A 27,188-nucleotide genomic window follows, 5' to 3' on the forward strand; every position below is an offset into this window, starting at 1 on the left:
TGTGCATAGTCAGTTGACAGCTCATGTTATATCTGGGAGGATAGGTAGGGAAAGGATACAGGATTGGAAGGTAAGAATCTGAGGTCCTAGCTCTTATGGCCCTAATGACATTATGATACTGCACATAATCCCTGATCTTTTTCCTCCCTCTGTAGATTTTTTTTTCCCTTTTTCTTGGTAACATGAGAATGTTTAGGTCTTTGCCATAAGTATAAATGTTTTGTGTGTACGTGTGCACTTGTGTGTGTATCTCTTTCAAAATAATGGCTCTCTGAAATGCAAAAGATTGGGTAGGATTATGTAACACATTCTAAAAATGTTAAAACCTATACACGTTAAAGTATCAAGTAAAGTAGTTGTTAACCTGTCTCATTAATAATCGCCTGCTTAGATCCAGTCTGTGAGAGGAAAAGGAAGCAATAAATTTGACCCTAACTTACCGCACATTTTAATTGCACAGTACTCCCAGGGGGTGTCAGGGTCAAGAGTATAGCACCATGGCCTCGGCTTGCCATCAGGATTGCGGCAATAATTATCATCAAAGCCCTTGTCGGGATATCTGCAAACCACACCAAGAAAAGTGTCATGTAAATCTGCCTGGAACACCACCCAGCTCTCAGCTCACAAAATAACTTTTGACTTAGCTCGGATACTGTTAGCTGAGGAAAGAAGAGATTTTCTATGTTTTGCCTTACAAGGACTGCTAATCATTGACTGCTGAATCTATTACTGTGCATATTCTACTAAGGCTAGAGTACCATCCCCTTTGCTAATAAGTTCGGTCCACTTGGTACCGGTCCACTGGTTGAGGTCCCAAACTGAATCCCCTTCTCACAAAGCCCAATTAAGGACAGATTACATAAACATGACCTCGTGTAGAATGCTCATTAAGAAAACAGGTCCTCTTCTAGGGCAGACTTAAAGTTCAAACTGAAAGTTAGGTTTCAATAGCTATGTTACTAATGATAGCTCAATTTTAGAGCTAGAGTCTTTCTAGGTCATGCCCTCATCTCCAGCAGAGCTAGAGACAGACTCTGTCACACCACTTTCTCTATACCCACCTCCCTTTAAATGAACAGGGTCCTGAATTGGTGAGTTGTTTTTAATCGCTACCATATTCCTTGTGCTCTCACTTAAAAGACAAGAGATGCACTTCAAAACAAAGCAGTTTTAATTTCATCTAGAAGAGCAAGACAAAAAGAGAAAGAAGAAAGAAAAAACACCTTTCAGCAACTTCAGAAGAAAGGTGGGGATAGACCTTCTTCTGTAGTTATTTGTATTTTTAGTCTTTATAATAAAAAGAAGGAAAAATTTTTTTCAACTAAAATGTTTCCTGTGAAATGAATGGGCCAAAATACACATAATTTTTAAACCATTTAAACTCAAAACCTACTCCTGAGGAGAAAAGTAGACTTGGTTGCCTGACTTTTCCAGATGGGCAACTTCAAAATCCACCACAAGAAAGCAGCCAAAGAATTGTTTGCTCCGCCTTTCATTCCCTCTCTATGGGCATGAGCTGCGTCATGGTGTCACACATTGACCCCACTTTACCTAAGTCACGGAAGGTGTGGCACTAGGAGGAGATTCACATTCACTTTTATTTAACAATAATGCCGCCCTCCCCAGCTTGAGCCTGTCCAAGTGGTTATTATTGAATGAGCTTTTCTCTCTTTGCTGCTGTGGAAGGGAAAGAGGAAGCTTCTATTAGTGTTTTCCTTCTCCAGACACTGATGCTCCTGTGTTCAGGACCATCCTGATTTCAGGGACTCTTAACCTAATCAGCCAAGACCAGTTGGAGGTGAAGCCAGCACTCTCATATACCTCATCATAAATCCCTGTGCCCCAAGACTATCAGGAAAACATTATATCAAGAGAATTTCCATGGTAATTTGCCATGGGGCAAATAACAGTTTGTAAATAGAATCATTGGACACATGATTTGGTGGTATTTTACCTTTCTGGCAAGAATTTATGCCGATGTGGAGTCTGATGATCCCAGCGCTGACAAATCTTGCCTGATTCTGTATGATCCATGGGACCTCGATAACTTTCCCCATTGCAGGTCATGCATTCAACTAATAAAATTAAAGCATGGCATGTTAATTGCTTCTGACAGCAAAATCAAGAACACCACTGTTCCATTTAAAGAACAGTAAATCACCTGTTTAGCAAGGATATTTTTAGAAAAACTTACGTACCCTTTTAACTTTAAACTAGGGCTTAATGTCCATTAATAGTGGCATAAAATACTCCCTACTGAACTTTTCATACAGTTTAAATGGGATTTTTGTAGTTAGTGTCATACAGATTTACCATAGGGCCAAGATGCTGCCTTTCTAATTTTTTAATAACTGTCCAAAAAGTACCTAGAAACTGAAAATCCTTGGGGATTTCCCCTTTGTTGTTCTAAAATGCCAGGGGTCTCAATATCTATACTGTCAAACACGATAGTGCTCTTCTCTCAACCTACCCTGCAACACATACACAGAAAATACATAATTTAAAATGAGTACACATCATACTTCTACAGTTAATGCCAAGATCAGGACCAGATAGATCTGAGAGACCAGCTTCAAATAGTAATCTGGTACTATTTAAAGAATGTGAATATTTTACAGGACGAAATCACGGTTCCTTTCTATCAGTGAGTATCCACATCGAATAGCTGAGCAGACTTACATACTTATCTAGCTTAGGATAGAACATGACCTGCTATTGAACTTCTTATACTCACTGTTTTTAAAATGTATAAGCTGATCTAATTATGCTGGATATTGCTGATGACTCTGTGAAGTTAATTAATAGTTCTCTTCTGGCTGGCCTCTTATACCACACTGAAAACTCTGAATCACATCAACTAGCTGAAAATAAGGCTTCTCAAATGGACAGGTTGATTTGTGGCACGGCAGGCATCCTGTGGAATAAATCATTGCTTGACTTTCCTACAAATCCGGCAAACTTCCCCAAACACATCATTTGTATCTTGTGATTACTGATCGTCTAACATTAGCTGAAGTGGGAAAAGATATCAGTGTTCAGTTTTATCCACCGGGATCTAGCCTAATGAGTATTTGTAGAAATTCGGGATATATTATTAGAATCGTCACTTTTGAACCTTTGATTTTTATAATCTAATAGGACGTTAATAACTAAATCCCTAAAACATGAAACCATTTGGCCTGATCCATCTGCTTCTTTTCGTGTAGGTTGATCTATGAACTAAGACAAGGGACCAATTCAGCTTCCTCTCATTTGATACTGAGATCCCCCAGACAACAGTCAGTAAGTTCCTGAAGTATAAATGAGAGGGATCCAAGATCATACCGATAAAGGTGCTCTGGTTGGCCAAGGTCAATTCCACATCGGTTATGTAGTATCACATTTCAGCTTTCCATCTGAATGGGGGTACAAGCTTAGTTCCCATTTTAAAAAGAATGCAAGGTTTGATATGTTCACAGAAAATGAGGCAACATTGATCATTGTTGTTTGCTCCTTTATATTGAATGAAAGAGTAGAATAGAATCCTATGATCGCAAATAAGGGGATAAAATATCCACATGTACAATTTCTAATCTTGTATAGTACTCAGGAATCAGAATATACCTATTTTGTCTCAATCAGAAAATGCAGTTTATAAGAGTATATCCTTCTCTAATTAGAGTGAATAAAATTATTTTCTGGGAAACTGTGTTGGGGCATTATTAAAAAACACTTCTCCTGAAACTTTAGAATTTTAAATTTTCTTAAGGAAACATAGCTACACAAATGAAACAGGTGATTCTATAAGATGACTGCTTTCCAGCATGAGCGGTAGATCAGTGCTTCGCCAAACTTTAATGTGCATAAAAGTTACTTTGAGATCTTGTTAAATAAAGGGCAAGTTCTGATTCAGTGAATCAGGACTGAGGCATTAATAACAAGCTCCCAGAGGATGATGGTGCTGCTGGTCCTTGGACCTCACATGGAGTAGCAAGTTTGTAGATAATTTATTCAATTCTGAAAGTTCTTAGTGTTTGGCTTTTAGGAGAGAATGGATTTTACTTAGACCTTGAAGGATGGATAAGATGTGGATAAACTATAAAGGGGCAAAATAACATAAACGGTACAGAAACATGAATTAGTATGCTATGTTTATAGTAAAGTGAAGAGAGAGTTATGAATGCAGGTGCAGACCTAATGAGATTGAAAAATAATAAAAGTTAACACGAAGAATGTTAGATTTTGGAAGGCAATGAAAGTTGCTGTTGGGGTGGGAATTAAGTGAATCCTGTGATAGGACTGAGATGCTAAGTATATTATAGTTACATATTCTTTGATTATTCAGTATTTTTAACATATAAGAAATCATTTGAGCCTTACAGTGAGGAAAACAAGGCTCACAAAAGTTTTAAGGGACTTACCTAAAACAGAAAATGCCAGATCTGTGCCTGGAACACAGGTCCTCTGACCCACAGTCCAGCACTCTTTCCATTCTCCCTAATTGCCTCTTTGTCCTACATATTTTAACTTGTTTCCTACACATTCTTACTGGTCATACTTTAAAATAGGTTGAAAGCAAAACTTTTAGAAAGTCAGTCTCCCTGCCTTTTCTCAGTATTGTCCTCATTACCCTCTTCGCTCCTGTTTACAGCAGTAGTTTGCCCACCTGTTGGTTTCTCACCTATTGGGGGCTAGGAGAAATGAGACTGGCCATCTTATCCAAGGATGAAAAATTTGTGGTTTCTCCACTGCATCAAACCGTCAGATTAGTCATAAAAATTACTTTGAGAAAGGCAAATTTTGAACTCATATTTACTTCTCAAACTTCAAGAATTCTAAGACTCTTCTAAGTTTTCCCAGCTCAAAGTCAAGCCGTATAGGTGGAAACCAAGTCCACCTACCTACCAAGGACTCAGGTGAAAGCATTATCTATATAAGAGTGCAAGAGGGTGAGGATTGCACCTCCTGCTGTATTTCCTTTTGACGCTCTCTATTGTTGCCAATGTATTATTTAACCGTTCCAGCAAGTTCTTCCCTTAAAAAAAAAACAAACGAAAGCAAAATACTGTCCCAGTTCACAAAAGCTCAAACTAAATAAATGTTTATATTCATAAGTAAATGAATACCTTTTTCTAATTATAGTTCTGCCCTAATTGATAATAGAAAACTACAAAAACTACACCTGAATTGTAATATAACTAGGATTAATTTAAAACCTTTCTCATATACTAACTAAACTCAAAAATTACTGTGTTCCATTTTTATCAATCATAAAACCACAAGTGATCTGAGTTTGCAGACTAAAACAACTATTTTGAAAATATCTCTCAGACAAATCCACGCTAGTGATTACTTCAGCAAAACTGAATGTTTAAAATATGGTCTCACAAATCCACATTTATAAATAATAGTTTTATTTAAATCTTTGTTTTTAAAAGTCTTTTGCCGCACAGAGTATGGAATTACACATTTAAAGTTATGGCAGTATTATTTGGTATTTTAAGTGTAAGGTATTTAAAAATAATGATTATGGCTTAATAAAATGCATTTACTTGAATATTTATCATTTAAAAAATCTGTTTCAATGACTAGTGATTGCTTTATTTTAAATCCCAAGCAAATGTTAAAGCAAGAAGTCAAATTTTACATACCTCCGTTTTCCATAATCTTTGAATTAAACATTAATGGTAATATTTTCTTTACATAATTATGTAAGGTTCTAAATGTGATAAACGAGTATTCATTTTGGAATGCTTAATATATTTCAAAGGTTTAAATTAAAAGAAAATAATTTTAATCTTTAAATACCAGATATAGTTTTATGAACCAAAATTGCAGACAAATTTCAAGTGATTATTTAGCAAATATTGTAATGTAGTTAGAAAAATTCCAAAAAATATATACTGTTCTACTTGTCCTTTTCCAAAGAACAGTCCAAATTTGACCACATACTTTTCTTATTTAATTTTAAAATATACAAAATGATGTGATCATTAATATTTCATCCATAACAATATAACCTTTGGAACTTGACATTTATAATATCCATAGATTAAAATGTCTCACCCATCATACTATTTAAACATTGTGGATTTTGAGGCTTTTTCCTCATATATGTATTTTAATAGAAATTTACATCATATCTACATTATTTTGTATATTTTGTATTACCCATTTTATAAATAGCTATTTTTCTCCATTAATGTATTGACAATGCTTCTTCTTATTTTAGATACCCTTCATTAAAATCCTGCTAAAACACTGTTTATGTTAGCATGAATTTAAATATCACAGCTCAATTCACCGTCCCTGAAATATGTTTAGCCTATAGGACAGGTGTTGGTTTACTTCTCTCACAGGAGGGTTATTGTACTCTTTCAGACTTCTAGTTGTTTCCAGAAAAAGCGTATCTGCAACCTTTAATGCCACCGTGACCAATAGCGTCATGTGCCATTCATACTAATGATCAATGCCCTTTTCTAAGGGAGGTGCGATGACCTCAAATCATTAAAAAATATTAGGGACGTATACTCTAATGAGATAAGGAATACCAGAAATTTTTCCAAGCATTTATTTTTTATCACATTTATTCTACACTGCCTGTCATTTTAGATATATGCCAATATAGTTTGATGAAGGTTCTTCTTTTAAACCAGGGGTTGAAAAATCACATTCCCACAGACTAGGCAGGCAAGATAAATGCTAAACTGTTTAACGTTTGACCAATTTACCTTCCCTTGAAAACACTGTCCCAGGTCAAACAAAACCAATAAAGAAAACTCCTTGCCAATAACTTTCAACCTCAGAAAACTGTGATAGCGGAGAGTTCCCTAAAAGTAGGGTTTTCTTCCATGTGTAAATTTAAGACAAATATTACAGACTTATTCATACAAAACAGACATTCATAACGTTATCACAGATCAGTTTATTATTTTTAAAAGAAAAGAAAAACAAGAAGTTATAGTGAACAGAATATTATATGGAATGGAAAGTAAGAATTTACAAACAGATGGAACTGGCTCTAGCACATGAATTCAAGAATTTTAAATTAACTAACAACAGAAAACAAATTCACCTTCTCTGTGACAATTAGCTAACAATGGCCTTTTTATGTGATAAATATCAACCTAATACTTAATGAATATTATGGAAGAAATAGTTCAAAAAATATTTGGTTAATAACAAACAGGTAAAATATCTCACTATAAAAACTGGACAGCATTCCAGCCGTAATCCCCACGCCAAGTACTTCAAAATGCTACTAAATTTTTATCAGAATTCAATCCATGTTTCATTTTGATTTTTAGTATTTTAGTTTCTGACAGAACTAAAAAGCCAGCTATTCAGTAGCCAGATAACCAAGAAAAATGAAGCCACATACAATGCTGAAATGGTTACTCTTCCTTCTTGCGGGTCATTCAGTTTCCACTGTAAAAGTAAGGACAGTGCCCTTTCATGCTGTGAGAGGAGGTGAAGACACAGACATGGGTTTAGAGTGCCTGCCTTCCAGACAGCCTGTGATCTACTGTTTTGATCTCTTCAGATACCATTCTGAATGGTATTCAGTTCCAGACTATGTATCAAATTTGGTTCACCAAAACACACACAGGGCACTCGAACTTTCAGTGACCCCCTTCTTTATTCTCTTCTGGGTCCGTATACCCTTGCCACACCACTTCAAAATAGCTTTGACAAAACTTCTGCAAAAGCGGGTTCTGGATGAGTAGAATTAGTGTTACTCATAAAGGGCTAAGTGTCATTCTGCTCCTTTCAGGTGATGTATGGGAGCAGATTTTGAGCTATTATGAGCTCAAAACAGCAGATGAGGAAGCCCAAACTTTTACTCTCCCCGAAGAGATACCTCAGGCTCTTTTGAAATTCAAACTGATAACTCGCTCCATTATTTTGCATTAATCTGATGATAATCAGTTTTTAAAACATCCTATAAAAATGCTCGAATTATGATCTATAGTTGCAATTGAATGAACATCATATTCGTTGTGATTTGATTCAATTCTGTTAACCTTTAATGTGAGTTGCAGTTTTACACAAAGGGAGAGCAGAGTGCCCCACATGGCATTCAGGTTCATTTACCTTCTGAACACTGAGGAATGTCACAGACTTCGTAGCGTACCTCTGGATTGCTTGTGAAACACCAAGGTCCCCCTTCTTCCCCTCGAGGATTTCGACAGTAGTTTTCCTGTAGGTCTTTACCCCGATAGCTCGAAGGCAAAAAGCTAGTTTTAAAATGATAATCATTACAGTATAAGAGCATGCAACTTTTGGGGGGGGCCTATTAATTTTACTAACTAGTGGGTATGTTTTCCCAAAAGTGGAGAAATCCTTTATTCTATCTCAGACCTCCATAGATATTAACCTGAATTCTGTCATTTCCATCTATTCTTAAGATACTTAAATTTTATAGACGTTTACCTAACTGAATTCTCGTATTCAGCAGCCTTAAGAATGATTCACCTCTGGATTCACTAAGAGTCAATCATTCTAGAGCCTAACTGACATTGTTTGAACCACAATTTCAAAGTTCCACTCAAAGGCAGCAAATGATTGAGGAAAGCCACTTGGGAGAGAACTGCAGAAATACTGCACTAGACCTGGAAATCTCACTATTACACTGCTTATCTGAGATAATTATTTGTTTATTGCTTTTCTTATGAATGATAGCCCCCTTTTTTTCTGCACAATTGAGAAATAGATTGATAAAGTAACAGGAACAAAGGGTCTAGAAACAAATTGAATCTGGACTCAAATTTCAGCTCTGTCTTACTAACTGGAGACCCCAGCGGGCAATTTTAGCCTCTTTCAGCCTACTAGCTTACCTATACACTGAGTATAACCATAACTTATAACATCTTACACCTATGTGGTTGTTTTGAGAAGTTCAAAGAGATGAGAGAGTAATTGACACTTAATAAACTCCATCTGTTATTAGGCACACTCCACTTAGTAGTCTTTAGACTGTCATAGTAAAAAACAGAAATGCTTATTCTCTTTAAAAATTTTTAAAGTTTTCACTGTGACTGGGGCTTGGTGCTTTCAGGTTTAATTCATAATAGTTGGCCATTGCGTGCAGACTGCAATATATTACCTTCATTTAAAATGTCTAATGCCCTGGTTATAATTTTGTTACCAGCACACAGTACTTCTACATAAGAGCAGAAGAGTTCAAAGCCCTTTTTATTCCTTTGTACTGCTTGTGACCTTGGCCTCAATGATGCTGCAAGTGTCTGCTAGATTGCACACAAAAAAAGCATAAGTAAACAATATATATCTGTAGGTAACATTAGTAAGCACTTTTTTTTGAAAATCAGGTTACATTTTCAATATTCAGTTCAATTTTTGCTATAAAGCCTAATTTCTACTTTTACTGACCTCTGAGATCTAAATGGTACTTAAATTACAGTGAAGTCCAAAGATTTTAGTCTCTCAGTAAATACCATTCAAATATGTTTCCTACCCATTGAAACCTCTAGTTAAGAAATTATCATTTTTGTTATGCTGTGGCATAAAATAAATATGGACATGCCTTGGGTACCAAGCAACATTTTGCAATGAAATTATTTAATTTGGACAGGAAATACACCAGAGTTAAGTGCTCAGAAAATGTAAATTATTGGTCAAAAATAAAGAGTCCAAGAGACTTACTACTAACCAAACAATTTCAAAATATCTATTAAGTATTATAAACATTATGAAATGCCAAAATGTCTTTACATAAAGAGTTTATATCCCTACTTCACTGGCATTTTAAATATTGGGGAACAAAAATTAGACATTAGGTCTTATGACTGACAAAAATTATAATATAATGAAAACTTATCATGACTTTACAGTTCCTAACAGTAATTTTCAAAGGAAAAATAAGTCATCTTTTGTCTTAGTTTTAGCCCCATTATTCCAGAATAATTTAATATAATCTTTGTGCCATTGTGTGAAAATTATTTCCTTTCATTTTGCCAGTTCTCCAATTTTTCATAGTAAATTTATAATGAAACACTCATTTTTCTGATAGAATCAAAACTGACTTTTACTTTATATTTTTTTCATAAAGTACTGCATTAATCAAATTTACCTAAGAAAATCCCCCTATAACTCTATTTTCTGAAAAAGCTTGATATAGTATAGTACTGAGAATAAGTTATTGTTAATCACAAAAATCTACATTGTTGCCCTATATGTATCACTCGACTAGTATATGACACTAGCCCTTAGATAATTTACTTACTCTTTGGGTTTTCAACTTCACTTACGAGATGAATGGAATGAATTAGATTATTATAAGCTCCTTCATTTTATATCATTTTATGTATTAAGTTTAAAAAACTAAATAATGATTTAACACATGTTAAATGCACACATATAAAATATCTACAGTTTTAGAGATTTTGTTCCACACACACACACATATACATATACACACATATACCTTTCCAGTGGATTTGTAAAGCAGAGAAGAAGTAGTGAATGGGACTTCCCTGGTGGCTCCGTGGTTAAGGATCCACCTGCGAATGCAGGGTACATGGGTTCGAGCCCCAGTCCGGGAAGATCCCCACATGCTGCGGAGCAACTAAACCCGGGCACCACAACTACTGGGCCTGCGCTCTAGAGCCCGTGAGCCACAACTACTGAGCCCGCACACCTAGAGCCCGTGCTCCTCAACAAGAGAAACCACTACAATGAGAAGCCCATGCACCGCAATGACGAGTAGCCCCCGGTCGTCACAACTAGTGAAAACCCACGCACAGCAACAAAGACCCAACACAGCCAAAAATTAATTAATTAATTAATTAATTAAAAAAAAAAAAAGAAGTAGTGAATGAATAAGTCAACAGTTTAGTAGGAAAAATGCAAGTAGGAAGGGAAAGAGATAAAGTAGAAATCAAAACTAGCTATGGTTAAAAGATGAATAAAGTTTTCCCACTGGAGTTAATAAAAATGAAAAATGAAGAGAAAAATGTGTGCTGCTTTCCACAATTCTATATCAATGCATATCACATGCCTCTTTAGGACATGCAGGGTAAAGAGCAGAATGGGTCATCTCTTCTCTTCAGTCTTTGGTGTATATGACTTTCTACCCCAATTAACTGGTTTTCTTTTGTGTTCTGAAGTTTTCGTCTGCTTTTCTTTAGTATCCCATACTTGACCAAGCAATGAAGCCTAGCCCTGCTCTTTGCACTCTATGTGTTCATTCAACACACGTTTATGAGAACCTATTACACACACACCTTGTAATAAACTGTAATAAACTTTTACTCACATATATACTATTTTTGGTTCTCTGTCCTTGTGAGCAAGGCTCTATTTTTAGAGAGATAAGTGAAGGAATATTTAAAATTGAGTTACATCCAAATATACTTTGAAACATAAATTAGATCTTCTGGGTGCTGGCCACCTTTTCTTTTCTTTTAATATGAACTGTGTTCATAGGAAACTTGATCCATTCCATCATCTGCTTCTTTAATGAATGCTGGGTGGCCAGTGAAGGATATAGATGTAGATATCAGGTCACCTGATTTTCTAGTTAAGCTTCTATACTAATTTCATCATCTATCATCGTCTTCCCATTAAGCCGCTTGTAAAATATTTCAATTTAGGGAGTTGACAATAAATCACTCCTCTAGACAGACGTATATAGATATATATTTCTCTTTCAATTTTCCATAGAGTTAATCTTTAGTTAACACTTAGAAGTGTTAACCTAGCATGTAGATATTCCAATAAGCTGCTAATTGATGAAAATGTGTTGCTCCCATTGAATAAAATTTTAAAAAATGATTAATGTACAAGGTCCTCTCAGCCCTAAAGCTTTATATCACAAGGAAATGTTTGTTGGTAAAATAGCTGATTGGACTGGGAAGCCAGTTCCCAGGGAGATCTATTTCACATGTACTCCTGTAGCAGAGAATCACAATCATAGAGAATTTGGGTTGAAATAAGACCTCTAGTGGGTCATCCAGTGCACTCTCCTCAACTAGGGTAGGATTGATTTCAAACGCCATTCCTTTGTTCATGAAAAACTTAGATCCATCTATTTAAGCAAAATGTTTTCCTCACTATGCAGGGAGTGACGCCATGCAAATCCTTATGAGAGGACAAAACCAATTACATTGTTTGTTTTGTAATGTAAAGATAAAACTATGTTTTGGAGGTATTCATGTAATTCATAAGTAATGAATTTGGAAAAATTAGTTGTTTTCTGTTATTGAAACACTGTAAAGCTGATCTGCTTGGACACTTACTAGCTGTTGTTAACAAGGCCAAAATCACAGGTTTGATCCCAGTGTAGAGCAACCAACTCTTTTTCTTTTTATGTGGGCCAATGAACTCGGTTTCTGTTTACTGAAGTAAAATCATCTTGCATAGTTTTGCCCCCCACCAAATGAATGAAATGGAATAAAAAGTGGATTCATCAAGGCAAGTTACTACCTCTATTGCAAAAACAGGTCACAGCACGTATCCTACTGATTTGCTGGGTGTTTAAGGCCCTGGGCTTGTTAAAACACAGCATATAGAGTGACACTGGCTGGCCTCAGATTCTGGCCATACCACTTGCTAGTTGTGCATGACCTTGAAAAGTTACTAAGGATCTTTGCTCTTCAGTTTCATCATATAAAAAATAGAACTAATAAAATCACCTACTTTGTGGTTCTTGAGAGGATTAAATGAGATAAACCAGGTATACTGCTCAACAAGGTACTTGGCACATGGTAAACTAAATCTTCCAATGCATCTAATAACCAGGGAGAGCTGTTTTAAACTACTTTAGTTCCTGTTAAAATTCTTTGTGAAATAAGTCTTGAAAAACTCTGGCTATATATGGTTCTCTAGTGAGTAGATATCTATGTTTCTCCTCCATGATGATTAAAATTCTCAGACTAATGAGCCTATGGATATTATGTTTACTCATCTTTAAATAGCATTCATCTGTTATAATGAACACAATTCTTCTCTTCACTATACACATTTAATTTCCAAGGAATAAAGTTTTCTCTAGTCATTAGGCACTAGGTGAAATGGGAAAGTTGGTCAATCTGAGGCATGAATTTTTAGCAGAGGTTCTCAATTTTGACTGTGCTTTAGAATCACCTGGGGAACTTTAAAAAAAAATACTGGGTGCCAAGTGATTCTGATTTAATTGGTCTGTGTTGATGCCCGGGTGGTAGGATTGCTTATGGGCTTGTAGCAGGTGATTTTAATGTGCAGTCAAGTTTGAGAACCACCATGGCTAAAGAACATTTGGCCCCTGGGTAAGATCAGAATCTGTTCCATCTCCAACTTAATCACAGGCAACCTCTCCACTCCAGCTGCAGAGTGCTGTGCCTTTTCGCAGGCAAAGAGAGGGGAAAAAATTTTTTAAATTACTTTTTTATTATTTCTTCCCAAACACCAAGATCTATAAATTGAGGTTTCGAGGTGAAAACATGTTAGGCTAAATCTTAATGATAATTTTTTATTCTTTGGCTAAATATCAGTTACAAATTCAGATAAGCTTTGGCCTAATACACTTCTGCAAAGTTGGCTAAATTATTATAGAAGTGTAGGATTATTCTGAAGCACTAACCTGGGATTGGTAACACACCTATAAAAGAGAGGCTCTATCCTCTTTTCTTCATGCTATTCTTACCTGTGTTCGTGTGGTATCATGGAATTCCAGGGCTGGCATTTGATGCCACTTTTAGTGATAGATACCGTTCCCTTATAGCTACCTCCTTTACCGATGATGCAGTTTCTAATGTAGTCTATCAGAAGAAAGCAGAGAAAAATGTTATAACTATGTGTAACATATATGCTGTGTATATTAAAAATAAAAATGATAAAATTCCATTCAAATCTTTAAGTAATGCTTATAAACCATCACAAATCATATTGAAATTTCTTGCCTAAAAATTCTACTAATATTTTCAAAATAATACATTTCAGAGTAGTCCAAAACAAACAAAAAACACCATTGAGAAGTTTTAATTTTGTGAGTATATACCTGGATAACTGTAGAGATTAGTCTACCTACTTAACGTAGATTATTCTTTATACTCAACTGGACAGGCAAATTTTATTTAGCATAATGATTTGCTCAAATTCACAGACCATTTTAAGAACATATTAAAAACAAAAATTTGTAAATCTATATTGAATTCAAAAAGTTACTTTAAGATAATGGAAATAACTGATTTGTCTTTATATCAGTAAAATTGTGTGGGTTTTTGTGTATGTGTGTGTATGTGATAATTACATTATGCTGATTGTTATTTTCCATATTTTTGCTAACAGATCAGCTGCTAAATTATAGGACAATCAAACTGAAACAAGCTGTATATTTCTATCCAATAATAGTATATACAGTTGTTAGCAACCTAGAAGATTAAAGATGGTTTTATACTAGATTATGAATTATATTTAGGATTTACAGAATTATTGGGGTATATAGAGATCATCTTATTTTCTAACATGAATTAATTTTAATTTCATTTAAACATTTTCCCTATTAACAAAGAAATGTCTGTGTATATTACTAAATACCTACGTTTAATAAAAAACACAGTATGATTTAAGAAAACATTAAAATTGAAATAAATAGTATTATCATAAACATAATTCATGATTATTATTTTGTGTAATGAGAGATTTATTCTGTAAAATACACATTTAATAAACATTCTTCAATTATTTATTTTATTATTATAAATCCACTTTTGAACAAAATAAATACCTTGTGAATATAATATCAAACTACCAAAGTAGGCAAATTAACTAATAATATGGTCTCAATTCCTTCAAAGATTTTTTAAAAGTATGTAACTAAGAATAGATCCAACTAATTTTTCAAAACCTCCACGTTTTGTTGTTATCAGAAATCATCACTATAACTTAGATTAATTATCCAAAGTTATTAAAATTTATAATACTATAGTAAGCTCAAAATTTGCTGTTATATAAAATGTCTTAAACTAATAACTTAAGGTGGCACTTTCTAAAATGACTGTGGAGAATATCAGTTCCGGGAGATGTTACTAGAAATAAACAAAGAGGGGAGGGATAATCTAACTATGGAAAATTTGGGAAAAGGTCTCTTTAAAGTACCATACTGAAAATAGTCAAGGCAGTAGTGTCATCTGTCTTAATAGATGAATTGAATGCATAATAGATCCATGATATAATGGAAAAATCAGTTAGAAAGAGCACTGTGGCAGGCAATTACATATATTTTATACTTTGTTTCATTACGAAATATTTAGGGAGAAGCCAGTTACCTTTGTTTTCATAGAGGTCAAATTCATGGCCAAACTCTTTTTTCACTCCACTTGACATGCTATTGAAAGGGAACCAGAGGCATCGCTTTCTTGCTTTGTCAAAAACAAAGGCCCTGAAAAAAATATCTGAATGAAAAGAAGGAATACTACTATTTATACAGTTTTTAAAGAATAGGCACCTGGTTTAAACAAGGCAGGCAATATAAAAACAGACGCATTATTACATATACAGAAACATGAGGGATATTTGAACCTACCATTTTGATAGCCAAATAAGACAGAACAAAATTAAATTTTTATAGGTGTAGATTTAAATATCAGATAGAATAAAATTTGAAATGTTCTCATGTTATTCTAAATGACACATAGAAGAATGAGGGCTTCAACAAGCAACATCAATATATAGCACAACTACTTGGAATATTTCTGAAGACTTTATTTTTTTTGTAAGTACACAGCAAGTTGGAAGATATTTTTGCAGTTACATACAAATTATTATATTTGAAATATCATGATTAAATTCTAAAGGTTGTAATTGTATAAAGCACATTCTAAAGTGACATGTCCTAAAATGTATTAGACAAATCACCACCCCAGGAGATTCTCCAGAAAAGAAGGATCTAAAATCAAATGTTTGGGAAATTTTGCATATAATATCCCTTCTTGGTGAGTTATAAAGCATTTAAGCTTATTAAAGGTGATGAAAATCCTGCTCTTAGGTAACTTTACATAAGTCAATGTTTCCTAAATGGATTTGCTTGCATAAGCATTTTTAGTTTAAATAAAAAACTACTAATATCAGAGAGAATATGCTTTTGATATACCATCTTGACAAAAATTGCTGAAATGTGTTAACTCCTAAAATTATCATTCCTACAGCTAAGTATTATATTGGTATTTTCTTGCTCACTAAAAAAAGTATTTCTAAAGCAAAATGATAAATACAAAAATCCCTTAACTGAGAATAGTAAAGTACTTAAAATTTTCAACACATTAAGTGTTACCATTTCTTAAAATACAGAAAATAAAGCTCGAATTCTGAACTATTTTCTTTCGATTAAGAAATAGTATTAAAACTCCTTCTTAACCATGTTCATGCTAATTATAATGTCACCATGTATAAGCATCTAATTAAGAAAAACACATAGATTTTCTAAGAATAAAGATTTTTGCTTCCAGATTATATATATATATATACATATTATATTAATATTAATATTAATATATACATATTACAATATATACATATTAATATATACATATTATATTTTAACATCTTTATTGGAGTATTATTGCTTTACAATGGTGTGTTAGTTTCTGCTATATAACAAAGTGAATCAGCTATATGTACACATATATCCCCATATCCCCTCCCTCTTGTGACTCCCTCCCATCCTCCCTATCCCACCCCTCCAGGTGGTCACAAAGCATCGAGCTGATCTCCCTGTGCTATGCGGCTGCTTCCCACTAGCTATCTATTTGACATTTGGTAGTGTGTATATGTGCATGCCACTCTCTCACTTCGTCCCAGCTTACCCGTCTCCCGTGTCCTCAAGTCCATTCTCTCTGTCTGCGCCTTTATTCCTGTCCTACCTCTAGGTCCTTCATAAATTTTTTTTTTTTTAAGATTCCATATATATGTGTTAGCATACAGTATCTGTTTTTCTCTTTCTGACTTAACTTCACTGTGTATGATAGACCCTAGGTCCATCCACCTCACTACAAATAACTCAATCTCGTTTCTTTTTATGGCTGAGTAATATTCCATTGTATATATGTGCCACATCTTCTTTATCCATTCATCTGTTCATGGACACTTAGGTTGCTTCCATGTCCTGGCTATTGTAAATAGAGCTGCAGTGAACATTGTGGAACATGACTCTTTTTGAATTATGGTTTTCTCAAGGTATATGCCCAGTAGTGGGAATGCTGGGTCGTATGGTAGTTCTATTTTTAGTTTCTTAAGGAACCTCCATACTGTTCTCCATAGTGGCTGTATCAATTTACATTAGCACCGACAGTGCAAGAGGATTCCCTTTTCTCCACACCCTCTCCAGCATGTATTGTTTGTAGACTTTTTGATGATGGCCATTCTGACTGGTGTGAGGTGATACTTCATTGTACTTTTGATTTGCATTACTCTAATGATTAGTGATGTTGAGCATCCTCTCATGTGTTTGTTGGCAATCTGTATATCTTCTTTGGAGAAATGTCTATTTAGGTCTTCTGCCCATTTTTGGATTGGGTTGTTTGTCTTTTTGATATTGAGCTGCATGAGCTGCTTGTAAATTTTGGAGATTAATCCTTTATCAGTTGCTTCATTTGCAAATACTTTCTCCCATTCTGAGGGTTGTCTTTTTGTCTTGTTTATGGTTTCCTTTGCTGTGCAAAAGCTTTTAAGTTTCATTAGGTCTGATTTGTTTATTTTTGTTTTTATTTCCCTTTCTCTAGGAGGTGGGTCAAAAAGGATCTTGCTGTGATTTATGTCATAGAGTGTTCTGCCTATGTTTTCCTCTAAGAGTTTTATAGTGTTTAGCCTTACATTTAGGTCTTTAATCCATTTTGAGTTTATTTTTGTGTATGGTGTTAGGGAGTGTTCTAATTTCATTCTTTTACATGTAGCTGTCCAGTTTTCCCAGCACCACTTATTGAAGAGGCTGTCTTTTCTCCACTGTATATTCTTGCCTTCTTTATCAAAGATTAGGTGACCATATGTGCATGGGTTTATCTCAGGCTTTCTATCCTGTTCCATTGATCCATATTTCTGTTTTTCTGCCAGTACCATACTGTCTTGATTACTGGAACTTTGTAGTATAGTCTGAAGTCCAGGAGCCTTATTCTTCCAGCTCCGTTTTTCTTTCTCAAGATTGCTTTGGCTATTCAGCATCTTTTGTGTTTCCATACAAATTGTGAATTTTTTTCTTCTAGTTCTATGAAAAATGCCATTGGTAGTTTGATAAGGATTGCACTGAATCTGTAGATTGCTTTGGGTAGTATAGTCATTTTCACAATGTTGATTCTTCCAATCCAAGAACATGGTATATCTCTCCATCTGTTTGTATCATCTTTAATTTCTTTCATCAGTGTCTTATAGTTTTCTGCATACAAGTCTTTTGTCACCGTAGGTAGGTTTATTCCTAGGTATTTTATTCTTTTTGTTGCAATGGTAAGTGGGAGTGTTTCCTTAATTTCTCTTTCAGATTTTTCATCATTAGTTTATAGGAATGCAAGAGATTTCTGCGCATTAATTTTGTGTCCTGCTACTTAACCAAATTCATTGATTAGCTCTAGTAGTTTTCTGGTAGCATCTTTAGGATTCTCTATGTATAGTATCATATCATCTGCAAACAGGGACAGATTTACTTCTTCTTTTCCGATTTGGATTCCTTTTATTTCCTTTTCTTCTCTGATTGCTGTTGCTAAAACTTCCAAAACTATGCTTAATAAGAGTGGTGAGATTGGGCAACCTTGTCTTTTTCCTGATCTTAGTGGAAATTGTTTCAGGTTTTCACCATTGAGAACAGTGTTGGCTGTGGGTTTGTCATATATGGCCTTTATTATGTTGAGCTAAGTTCCCTCTATGCCTACTTTCTGGAGGGTTTTTATCATAAATGGGTGTTGAATTTTGTCGAAAGCTTTTTCTGCATCTATTGAGATGATCATATGGTTTTTATCCTTCAGTTTGTTAATATGGTGTATCACATTGATTGATATGTGTATATTGAAGAATCCTTGCATTCCTGGGATAAACCCCATTTGATCATGGTGTAGGATACTTTTATTGTGCTGTTGGATTCTGTTTGCTATTTTGTTGAGGATTTTTGCATCTATGTTCATCAGTGATATTGGCCTGTAGTTTTCTTTTTTTGTGACATCTTTGTCTGGTTTTGGTATCAGAGTGATGGTGGCCTCATAGAATGAGTTTGGGAGTGTTCCTCTGTCTGCTATATTTTGGAAGAGTTTGAGAAGGATAGGTGTTAGCTCTTCTCTAAATGTTTGATAGATTTCACTTGTGAAGCCATCTGGTCCTGGGCTATTGTTTGCTGGAAGATTTTTAATCACAGTTTCAATTTCAGTGCTTGTGACTGGTCTGTTTATATTTTCTATTTCTTCCTGGTTCAGTCTTGGAGCGTTGTGATTTTCTAAGAATTTTTCCATTTCTTCCAGGTTGTCCATTGTATTGGCATACAGTTGCTTGTAGTAATCCCTCATGATCCTTGTATTTCTGCAGTGTCAGTTGTTACTTCTCCTTTTTCATTTCTAATTCTGTTGGTTTGAGTCATTTCCCTTTTTTTCTTGATGAGTCTGGCTAATGGTTTCTCAATCTTGTTTATCTTCTCAGAGAACCATCTTTTAGTTTTACTGATCTTTGCAATCGTTTCCTTCATTTATTTTTCATTTATTTCTGATGTGATCTTTATGATTTCTTTCCTTCTGCTAACTTTGGGGTTTTTTTTGTTCTTCTTTCTCTAATTGCTTTAGGTGTAAGGGCAGGTTGTTTATTTGAGATTTTTCTTGTTCCTTGAGGTAGGATTGTATTGCTATAAACTTCCCTCTTAGAACTGCTTTTGCTTCATCCCATAGGTTTTGGGTCATAGTGTTTTCATTGTCATTTGTTTCTAGGTATTTTTTGATTTCCTCTTTGATTTCTTCAGTGATCTCTTGGTTATTTAGTAGTGTATTGTTTAGCCTACATGTGATTGTATTTTTTACAGTTTTTTTCCTGTAATTGATATCTAGTCTCATAGCGGTATGGTCGGAAAAGATACTGGATATGATTTCAATCTTCTTAAATTTACCAAGGCTTGATTTGTGATCCGAGATGTGATCTATCCTGGAGAATGTTCCATGAGCACTTGAGAAGAAAGTGTATTCTGTTGTTTTTGGATGGAATGTCCTATAAATATCAATTAAGTTCATCATGTTTAATGTGTCATTTAAAGCTTGTGTTTTCTTATTTATTTTCATTATGGATGATCTGTCCACTGGTGAAAGTGGGGTGTTAAAGTCCCCTACTATGATAGTGTTACTGTCGATTTCCCCTTTTATGGCTGTTAGCATTTGCCTTATGTATTGACGTGCTCCTATGTTGGGTGCATAAATGTTTACAATTGTTATATCTTCCTCTTGGAGTGATCCCTTGATCATCATGTAGTGTCCTTCTTTGTCTCTTGTAATAGTCTTTATTTTAAAGTCTATTTTGTCTGATATGAGAATTGCTACTCCAGCTTTCTTTTGATTTCCATTTGCATCTTTTTCCATCCCCTCACTTTCAGTCTGTATGTGTCCCTAGGTCTGAAGTGGGTCTCTTGTAGACAGCATATATACGGGTCTTGTTTTTGTATCCATTTGGCCAGTCTATGTCTTTTGGTTGGAGCGTTTAATCCATTTATATTTAAGGTAATTATCGATATGTATGTTCCTATTACAGTTTTCTTCATTGTTTTGGGTTTGTTATTGTAGGTCTTTTCCTTCTCTTGTGTTTCCTGCCTAGAGAAGTTCCTTTAGCATGTGTTGTAAAGCCAGTTTGGTGGTGCTGAATTCTCTTAGCTTTTGCTTGTCTGTAAAGGTTTTAATTTCTCCATCATATGTGAATGAGATCCTTGCTGGGTAGAGTAATCTTGGTTGTAAGTTTTTCCCTTTCATCCCTTTCAATATGTCCTGCCACTCCCTTCTGGCTTGCAGAGTTTCTGCTGAAAGATCAGCTGTTAACCTTATGGGGATGCCCTTGTATGTATTTGTTGCTTTTCCCTTGCTGCTTTTAATATTTTTTCTTTGTATTTAATTTTTGATAGTTTGATTAATATGTATCTTGGCATGTTTCTCCTTGGATTTATCCTGTATGGGACTCTCTGCCCTTCCTGGACTTGATTGACTATTTCCTTTCCCATATTAGGGAAGTTTTCAACTATAATCTCTTCAAATATTTTCTCAGACCCTTTCTTTTTTCTCTTCTTTTTCTGAGACCCCTATAATTCGAATGTTGGTGTATTTAATGTTGTCCCAGAGGTCTCTGAGACTGTCCTCAATTCTTTTCATTCTTCTCTCTTTATTCTGCTCTGCGGTAGTTATTTCCACTATTTCATCTTTCAGGTCACTTATCTGTTCTGCCTCAGTTATTCTGCTGTTGATTCCTTCTAGAGAATTTATAATTTCATTTATTGTGCTGTTCATCATTGTTTGTTTACTCTTTAGTTCTTCTAGGTCCTTGTTAAATGTTTTTTGTATCTTCTAAATTCTATTTCCAAGATTTTGGATCATCTTTACTATCATTACTCTGAATTCTTTTTCAGGCAGACTGCCTATTTCCTCTTCATTTGTTTGGTCTGGTGGGTTTTTACCTTGCTCCTTCATCTGCTGTGTTTTTCTCTGTCTTCTCATTTTGCTTAACTTACTGTGTTTGGGGTTTCCTTTTCACAGGCTTCAGTTTCGTAGTTCCCATTGTTTTTGGTATCTGCCCCCAGTGGGTAAGTTTGGTTCAGTGGGTTGTGTAGTCTTACTGGTGGAGGGGACTGGTGCCTGTGTTCTGATGGATGAGGCTGGATCTTGTCTTTCTGGTGGGCAGGACCGCATCCGGTGGTGTGTTTTGGGGTGTTTGTGAATTTATTATGATTTTAGGCAGTCTCTCTGATAATGGTTGGGGTGGTGTTCCTGTCTTGCTAGTTGTTTGGCATGGGGTGTCCAGCACTGTAGCTTGCTGGTCATTGAGTGGAGCTGGATCTTAACATTGAGACAGAGATGTCTGGGAGAGCTCTCACCGAATGATATTATGAGTAGCCGGGAGGTCTCTGATGGACCAATGTCCTGAACTTGGCTCTCCCACCTCAAAGGCTCAGCCCTGACACCCGGCTGGAGCACCAAGACCCTGTCAGCCACATGGGTCAGAAGAAAAGAGAGAAAAAAAAGAAGAAAGAAAGAAAAAAGTAAATAAAATAAATAAAGTTATTAAAATAAAAAATTAAAAATATTATTAAAATAAAAAAGTAATTAAAAAAAAAAAAGAGAGCAACCAAACCAATAAACAAATCCACCAGTGATAACAAGCACTAAAAACTATACTAAAACAAATGGACAGACAGAACCCTAGGACAAATGGTAAAAGCAAACCTATACAGACAAAATCACACAAAGAAGCATACACATACACACTCACAAAAAGAGAAAAAGGAAAAAAAATATATATATATATATATAAAAAGGAAGAGAGCAAACAACTCAATAAACAAATCTACCAATGATAATAAGCTCTAAATCCTAAACTAAGATAAACATAAAACTAGAAACAAATTAGATGCAGAAGGCAAACCCCAAGTCTACAGTTGCTCCCAAAGTCCACCGCCTCAGTTTTGGGGTGATTCATTGTCTATTCAGGTATTCCACAGATGCAGGGTACATCAGGTTGATTGTGGAGATTTAATCCTCTGCTCCTGAGGCTGCACAGAGAAATTTCCCTTTCTCTTCTTTGTTCACACAGCTCCTGGGGTTCAGCTTTGGATTTGGCCCTGCCGCTGCATGTAGGACGCCCTCTGGCGTCTGTTCTTCGCCCAGAGAGGAGGGGGTTAAAGGAGCAGCTGATTAGGGGCTTCTGGCTCACCCAGGCTAGGGGGAGGGAGGGGTATGGAATTAGGGGCAAGTCTGTGGTGGCAGAGGCCAGTGTGAAATTGCAACAGCCTGAAGCGCACCATGTGTTCTCCCAGGGGGAGTTGTCCCTGGATCACAGGACCCTGGCAGTGGCGGGCTGCACAGGTTCCCAGGAGGGGAAGTGTGGATAGTGACCTGTGCTTGCACACAGGCTTCTTGGTGGCTGCAGCAGCAGCCTTAGCGTTTCGTGCCCATCTCTGGTGTCCACGCTGATAGCCACGGCTCGCGCCCATCTCTGGAGCTCATTTAGGCAGTGCTCTGAATCCCCTCTCCTTGTGCACCCTGAAACAATGGTCTCTTGCCTCTTAGGCAGGTCCAGACCTTTCCCCGGACTCCCTCCCGGCTAGCTGTGGCGCACTAGCCCCCTTCAGGCTGTGTTCTTGCAGCCAACCCCAGTCCTCTCCCTGTGATCTGACCTCTGAAGCCCGAGCCTCAGCTCCCAGCCCCCACCCATCCTGGCGGGTTGGCAGACAAGCCTCTCGGGCTGTTGAGTGCTGGTCGGCTCTGATCCTCTGCACGGGAATCTCTCTTCTTTGCCCTCTGCACCCCTGTTGCTGCGCTCTCCTCCGTGGCTCCGAAACTTCCCCCCCCCACCCCCCATCTCCGCCAGTGGAGGGGCTTCCTAGTGTGTGGGAACTTTTCCTACTTCACAGCTCCCTCCCCGAGGTGCCGGTCCTGTCCCTATTCTTTTGTCTCTGGTTTTCCTTTTTTCTTTTGCCCTACCCAGGTACGTGGGGTGTTTCCTGCCTTTTGGGAAGTCTGAGGTCTTCTGCCAGCATTCAGTAAGTGTTCTGTAGGAGTTGTTCCACATGTAGATGTATTTTTGATGTATTTTTGGGGAGGAAGGTGATCTCCACGTCTTACTCCTCCACCGTCTTGAAGGTCCTCCGCCAGATCATATATTTTTGAAAGCACATAATTTTCTTATAATTTTATGTAGTTCAAATTAGTCATTTATTTCTTAACATTGTAACAACTTTTAAGTAATTTTAAATAAGGGGAAATAACTTTTATAAAACAAATATTAAAAAGGTGTTATAAAATTAAAATATTTTAACTATTATTTTATATTTTTACATAGTGCATTTTATTCTATATCTAAATAACTTCAAAAATTATATGTATAAACTTTGTGCTTTGATTTACATGCAGACATTTTGAAATGTCCACCTACAAGAACATGTTACAGCTGAAATAGTATTAAAGAACAAACATAAAAGTCTATTTTTGCAACTGTGGCAGAATAACTTGATAAGAGAAAAACTGGCTAATAATATATTTGAATTTTGATCTGGTAGATAGTAAAATTATGCAATACATGTAAAATTTCCTATTTCCCTATTGTAGGGTGTTGGGGGGAGAGAGTTAAATAACCTTGAAAGCACAGTAATTAGATAAAGAATACATATGAAGATAACAACTAAACGAACATCTAAAAAGAAATTTTAAAATTACAGACTCAAATACCTGCCACTTAACATTAAAATAAAAGTGTACCACACATATATAAACTACTACTTTTTTTTCAGTAATATGGCTTTGACATGAGTTTGCCTTGCAAGTGACTCATGAGCCCCATCAGGAACATGTGAGATTTGCTTCTGTGAATACAAAGGTGATTCCATCTGGAAAGTGGGTGACAGGGTTTCCAGTTTGCTGATTTCATTCACCCTTTTCTCTCATTCCATTACAATTCCATATACTCTCAGAAAACTGTATTTGCTTGTATCATTTTACACCTCCATATGGACTGGATCCAAGCTGACAAATTCCATGAGTTGCATATCTTCTTTTAAGTTTGACTTTAGGAGTCTTTCTCTTGGCCTTATTTTAACTATCATCCTCCTTTCAATAATTTATTTTGTTGAGTTGTTTATGGCAGAAGGGCAATTCCAGTACCAGTTACTCAGTCATGGTTAGAAATTTTCATGTCTTGAGTCAGTTCATGTACAGTAATTTTTTGAAACGCTTAGAATCAGGCATTCTGGTCATCTTCCTCATCCAGCAAAACACAGCTTCAGTCCCTATAAAGTCAATATTGTTGATACCTTCTCAAGAGGAAAGAAAAGTTGAGACCTCTACCTCATGCCCACTGAATCACAGATGCTTTCACACAGCATTGTTGGTATTTTCCAAACATCTTAGTGTGTTTGCCATTGTTTTTCAATGATTCTAGTTCATGTAACAAGTCCTCAAAAAGATCTTTAATTCATTAAGAACCTACTTTCAGAGTATCACAAGTATGTCCATTCAATTCTGAATAAGGAATGTATTCAGTGATTCCAAATAAGTATGTATATATATTTAGTATACACAAGTGTGAAGGATGACACCATTTCTGAGCAGAGAACTTTAGCTGTACGTTGGTATTGCTACATGTGGTTTTCTGCACAGGTTGCCATAAATTTGGAGACTAAATATAACTCAACCAGAATATGGTTGAAAAGCGTGAAACCTCATATACATGGGATATGTAAAGTTTTATTAATCTGGTCACATGTGTTCTCCAATGCAGCAAAATCATTTTAGTTTCTCCTAAATAAAACAAAGGGAAAGCTGTTTTTTTTTTTTTTTTTTTCCTAGGCATAAGGCTGACTAATGTGAAAATCGAGGTTTAGCAATACTTTCCTTACTTGTGGATCCAGGAGAGTGTATTTTCAGATTCAAAGTTAAAAATCAACAATGAGATGTGGTTCTCCCATTCCCTTTGCCCTGCCCTTCTAACCCTGAAAGGGGAAAATACAATAAATCCAACCTCCTCAATTGCCAGAAGAACATCTCCATAAATCTACACAGCTGAGATGTTGATTGAGAGTAGTTTTCTCTAATTTATTTTTTTAAATCTCAAGGCTTTTCTAGGAAAGTCAGGGAAAGAAGGAATTATCATAGGAATTACTTGCAAAGTTAATTCCCCACTCCCAGTGCCAGGAAATATCTCCCTGAAAGTGGCAGTTTGGCTATAAAAATACTTCCAGAGGAGATCTAAATGAATAGAAAAGAGATAGTCTCTCCTCCTGCTAAATCTATTGAAGACCTCCTCTAACCATGTCCTTTCTCCTCAGGCCCATAACACTTACTTCTCTGAGAAAGGCAAGACGAATTTAGGACCTCTTGCCATGACATTACTAAATTCTGTGTTCACATTATGTGTTAACTACCCAAATGTAATAGAGTGGAATTCAAAAGTGACAGGATGCCATGTGCACTCCTGTTAAAGTGGGATGAAATAGGGAATAAAAAGGTGGAAAGTAAGTGTGGGGAGGGAATATTTATGAAGAACTAGGAAATGCATTTTCTTCTGGCAATTTGGAAAACTATTCAGATGAAATTGTCACCTTCATGGCCCCAAACTCCAAGTTTTATCCTCTGGCATACTGGCAAAGTTGTAAGGAATTTTTCCCTGGGAGGTCACAGAGAGACTTTCAAAAGATAAGAAAACTCTCCATTTGAGTTCCCTCATGCCTCTTTGAATTGCCCCATCACTTTTCACCTAAAACTTCATCATCACTACCCGCTAACTTCTTTTAAACAGCCTCTGCTGCTGACACCAATCCCTCTAGTTTTTTTATCTGATTATCTCAATGTTTTTTATTTACATCCCTAAAGACAATGATACAAGTTGCAGTAAGTTTTGGTTGTTGGCCAACTTCTATTCTGAAAATTCCTCCACTCCTCTTGTAAGAAAAAAAAAAAAGTTTACTCTGAATAGAATATTGTAAAATATTAGAGAGATAAAAAGTTAATCTAATTGAATTTTAGTTCCTAAAGTTCAATTGTTCATAAGATGATAAAATATAAATTCCATAACTAAAGCCCCTGTGGATTCTAAAAGATCTCAGTTTATGTGTTCTCCCTTACTCATATTTCCATCAAATGAGAGCTAAGTCTTCTGTTGCAATGAGTTAAAACTAAAATCAAGCTTACAATTTTAAGAGTACATTGCATTGAATACAAAAAAGATGATGATAATGAGTCCATGCCATATTTGGAAAATTATTCTAAGAACGAAATGAAGCAACTTACTTGCAAGTGAATGGAAGTCCTTTATTCCTAATACATCTATTGGCACATTGGTCTGCAGTGTTCATTTTTTTTGTTTTTATCTTCAGTAATGGGTCTTCTTTAATTAGAGTAGTCTTTGCTGACTTTTTGAATTCATGAAGTGTGTTTCTTCTTTTCTTCTGTCCTTCTATTAATAATAATAATTTTTTAAAAACATACGGGAAAAGCTTTTAAGGCTCATATAGAAAAAAATATCCCTAAGAATCATCTACGAGGTAATGATTTTATCTGGCAACATAC

The 27,188-nt window shown here is 35.7% G+C and overlaps 1 protein-coding gene across 4 annotated transcripts in view; it reads right to left on the reverse strand.

Annotated features, from left to right (window-relative positions):
- Window positions 1–27,188, reverse strand: part of HGF (hepatocyte growth factor) — an 80,480-nt gene that overhangs the window by 45,434 nt on the left and 7,858 nt on the right. For 2 of the 4 annotated variants that reach the window (XM_061197653.1, XM_061197656.1), the window contains exons 2-7: window positions 26,910–27,075; window positions 15,246–15,358; window positions 13,622–13,736; window positions 8,074–8,216; window positions 1,955–2,075; window positions 441–559 (exon numbers count right to left, since the gene is read on the reverse strand). In XM_061197653.1, the coding sequence (XP_061053636.1) occupies window positions 441–559; window positions 1,955–2,075; window positions 8,074–8,216; window positions 13,622–13,736; window positions 15,246–15,358; window positions 26,910–27,075 (777 nt within the window). The remainder of the gene's footprint in view (window positions 1–440; window positions 560–1,954; window positions 2,076–8,073; window positions 8,217–13,621; window positions 13,737–15,245; window positions 15,359–26,909; window positions 27,076–27,188) is intronic. The other 2 variants (XM_061197654.1, XM_061197655.1) reach the window with 2 other exon arrangements.

This window comes from Eubalaena glacialis, chromosome 8 (assembly GCF_028564815.1).
Source record: "Eubalaena glacialis isolate mEubGla1 chromosome 8, mEubGla1.1.hap2.+ XY, whole genome shotgun sequence".
Classification (NCBI taxonomy): domain Eukaryota; kingdom Metazoa; phylum Chordata; class Mammalia; order Artiodactyla; family Balaenidae; genus Eubalaena; species Eubalaena glacialis.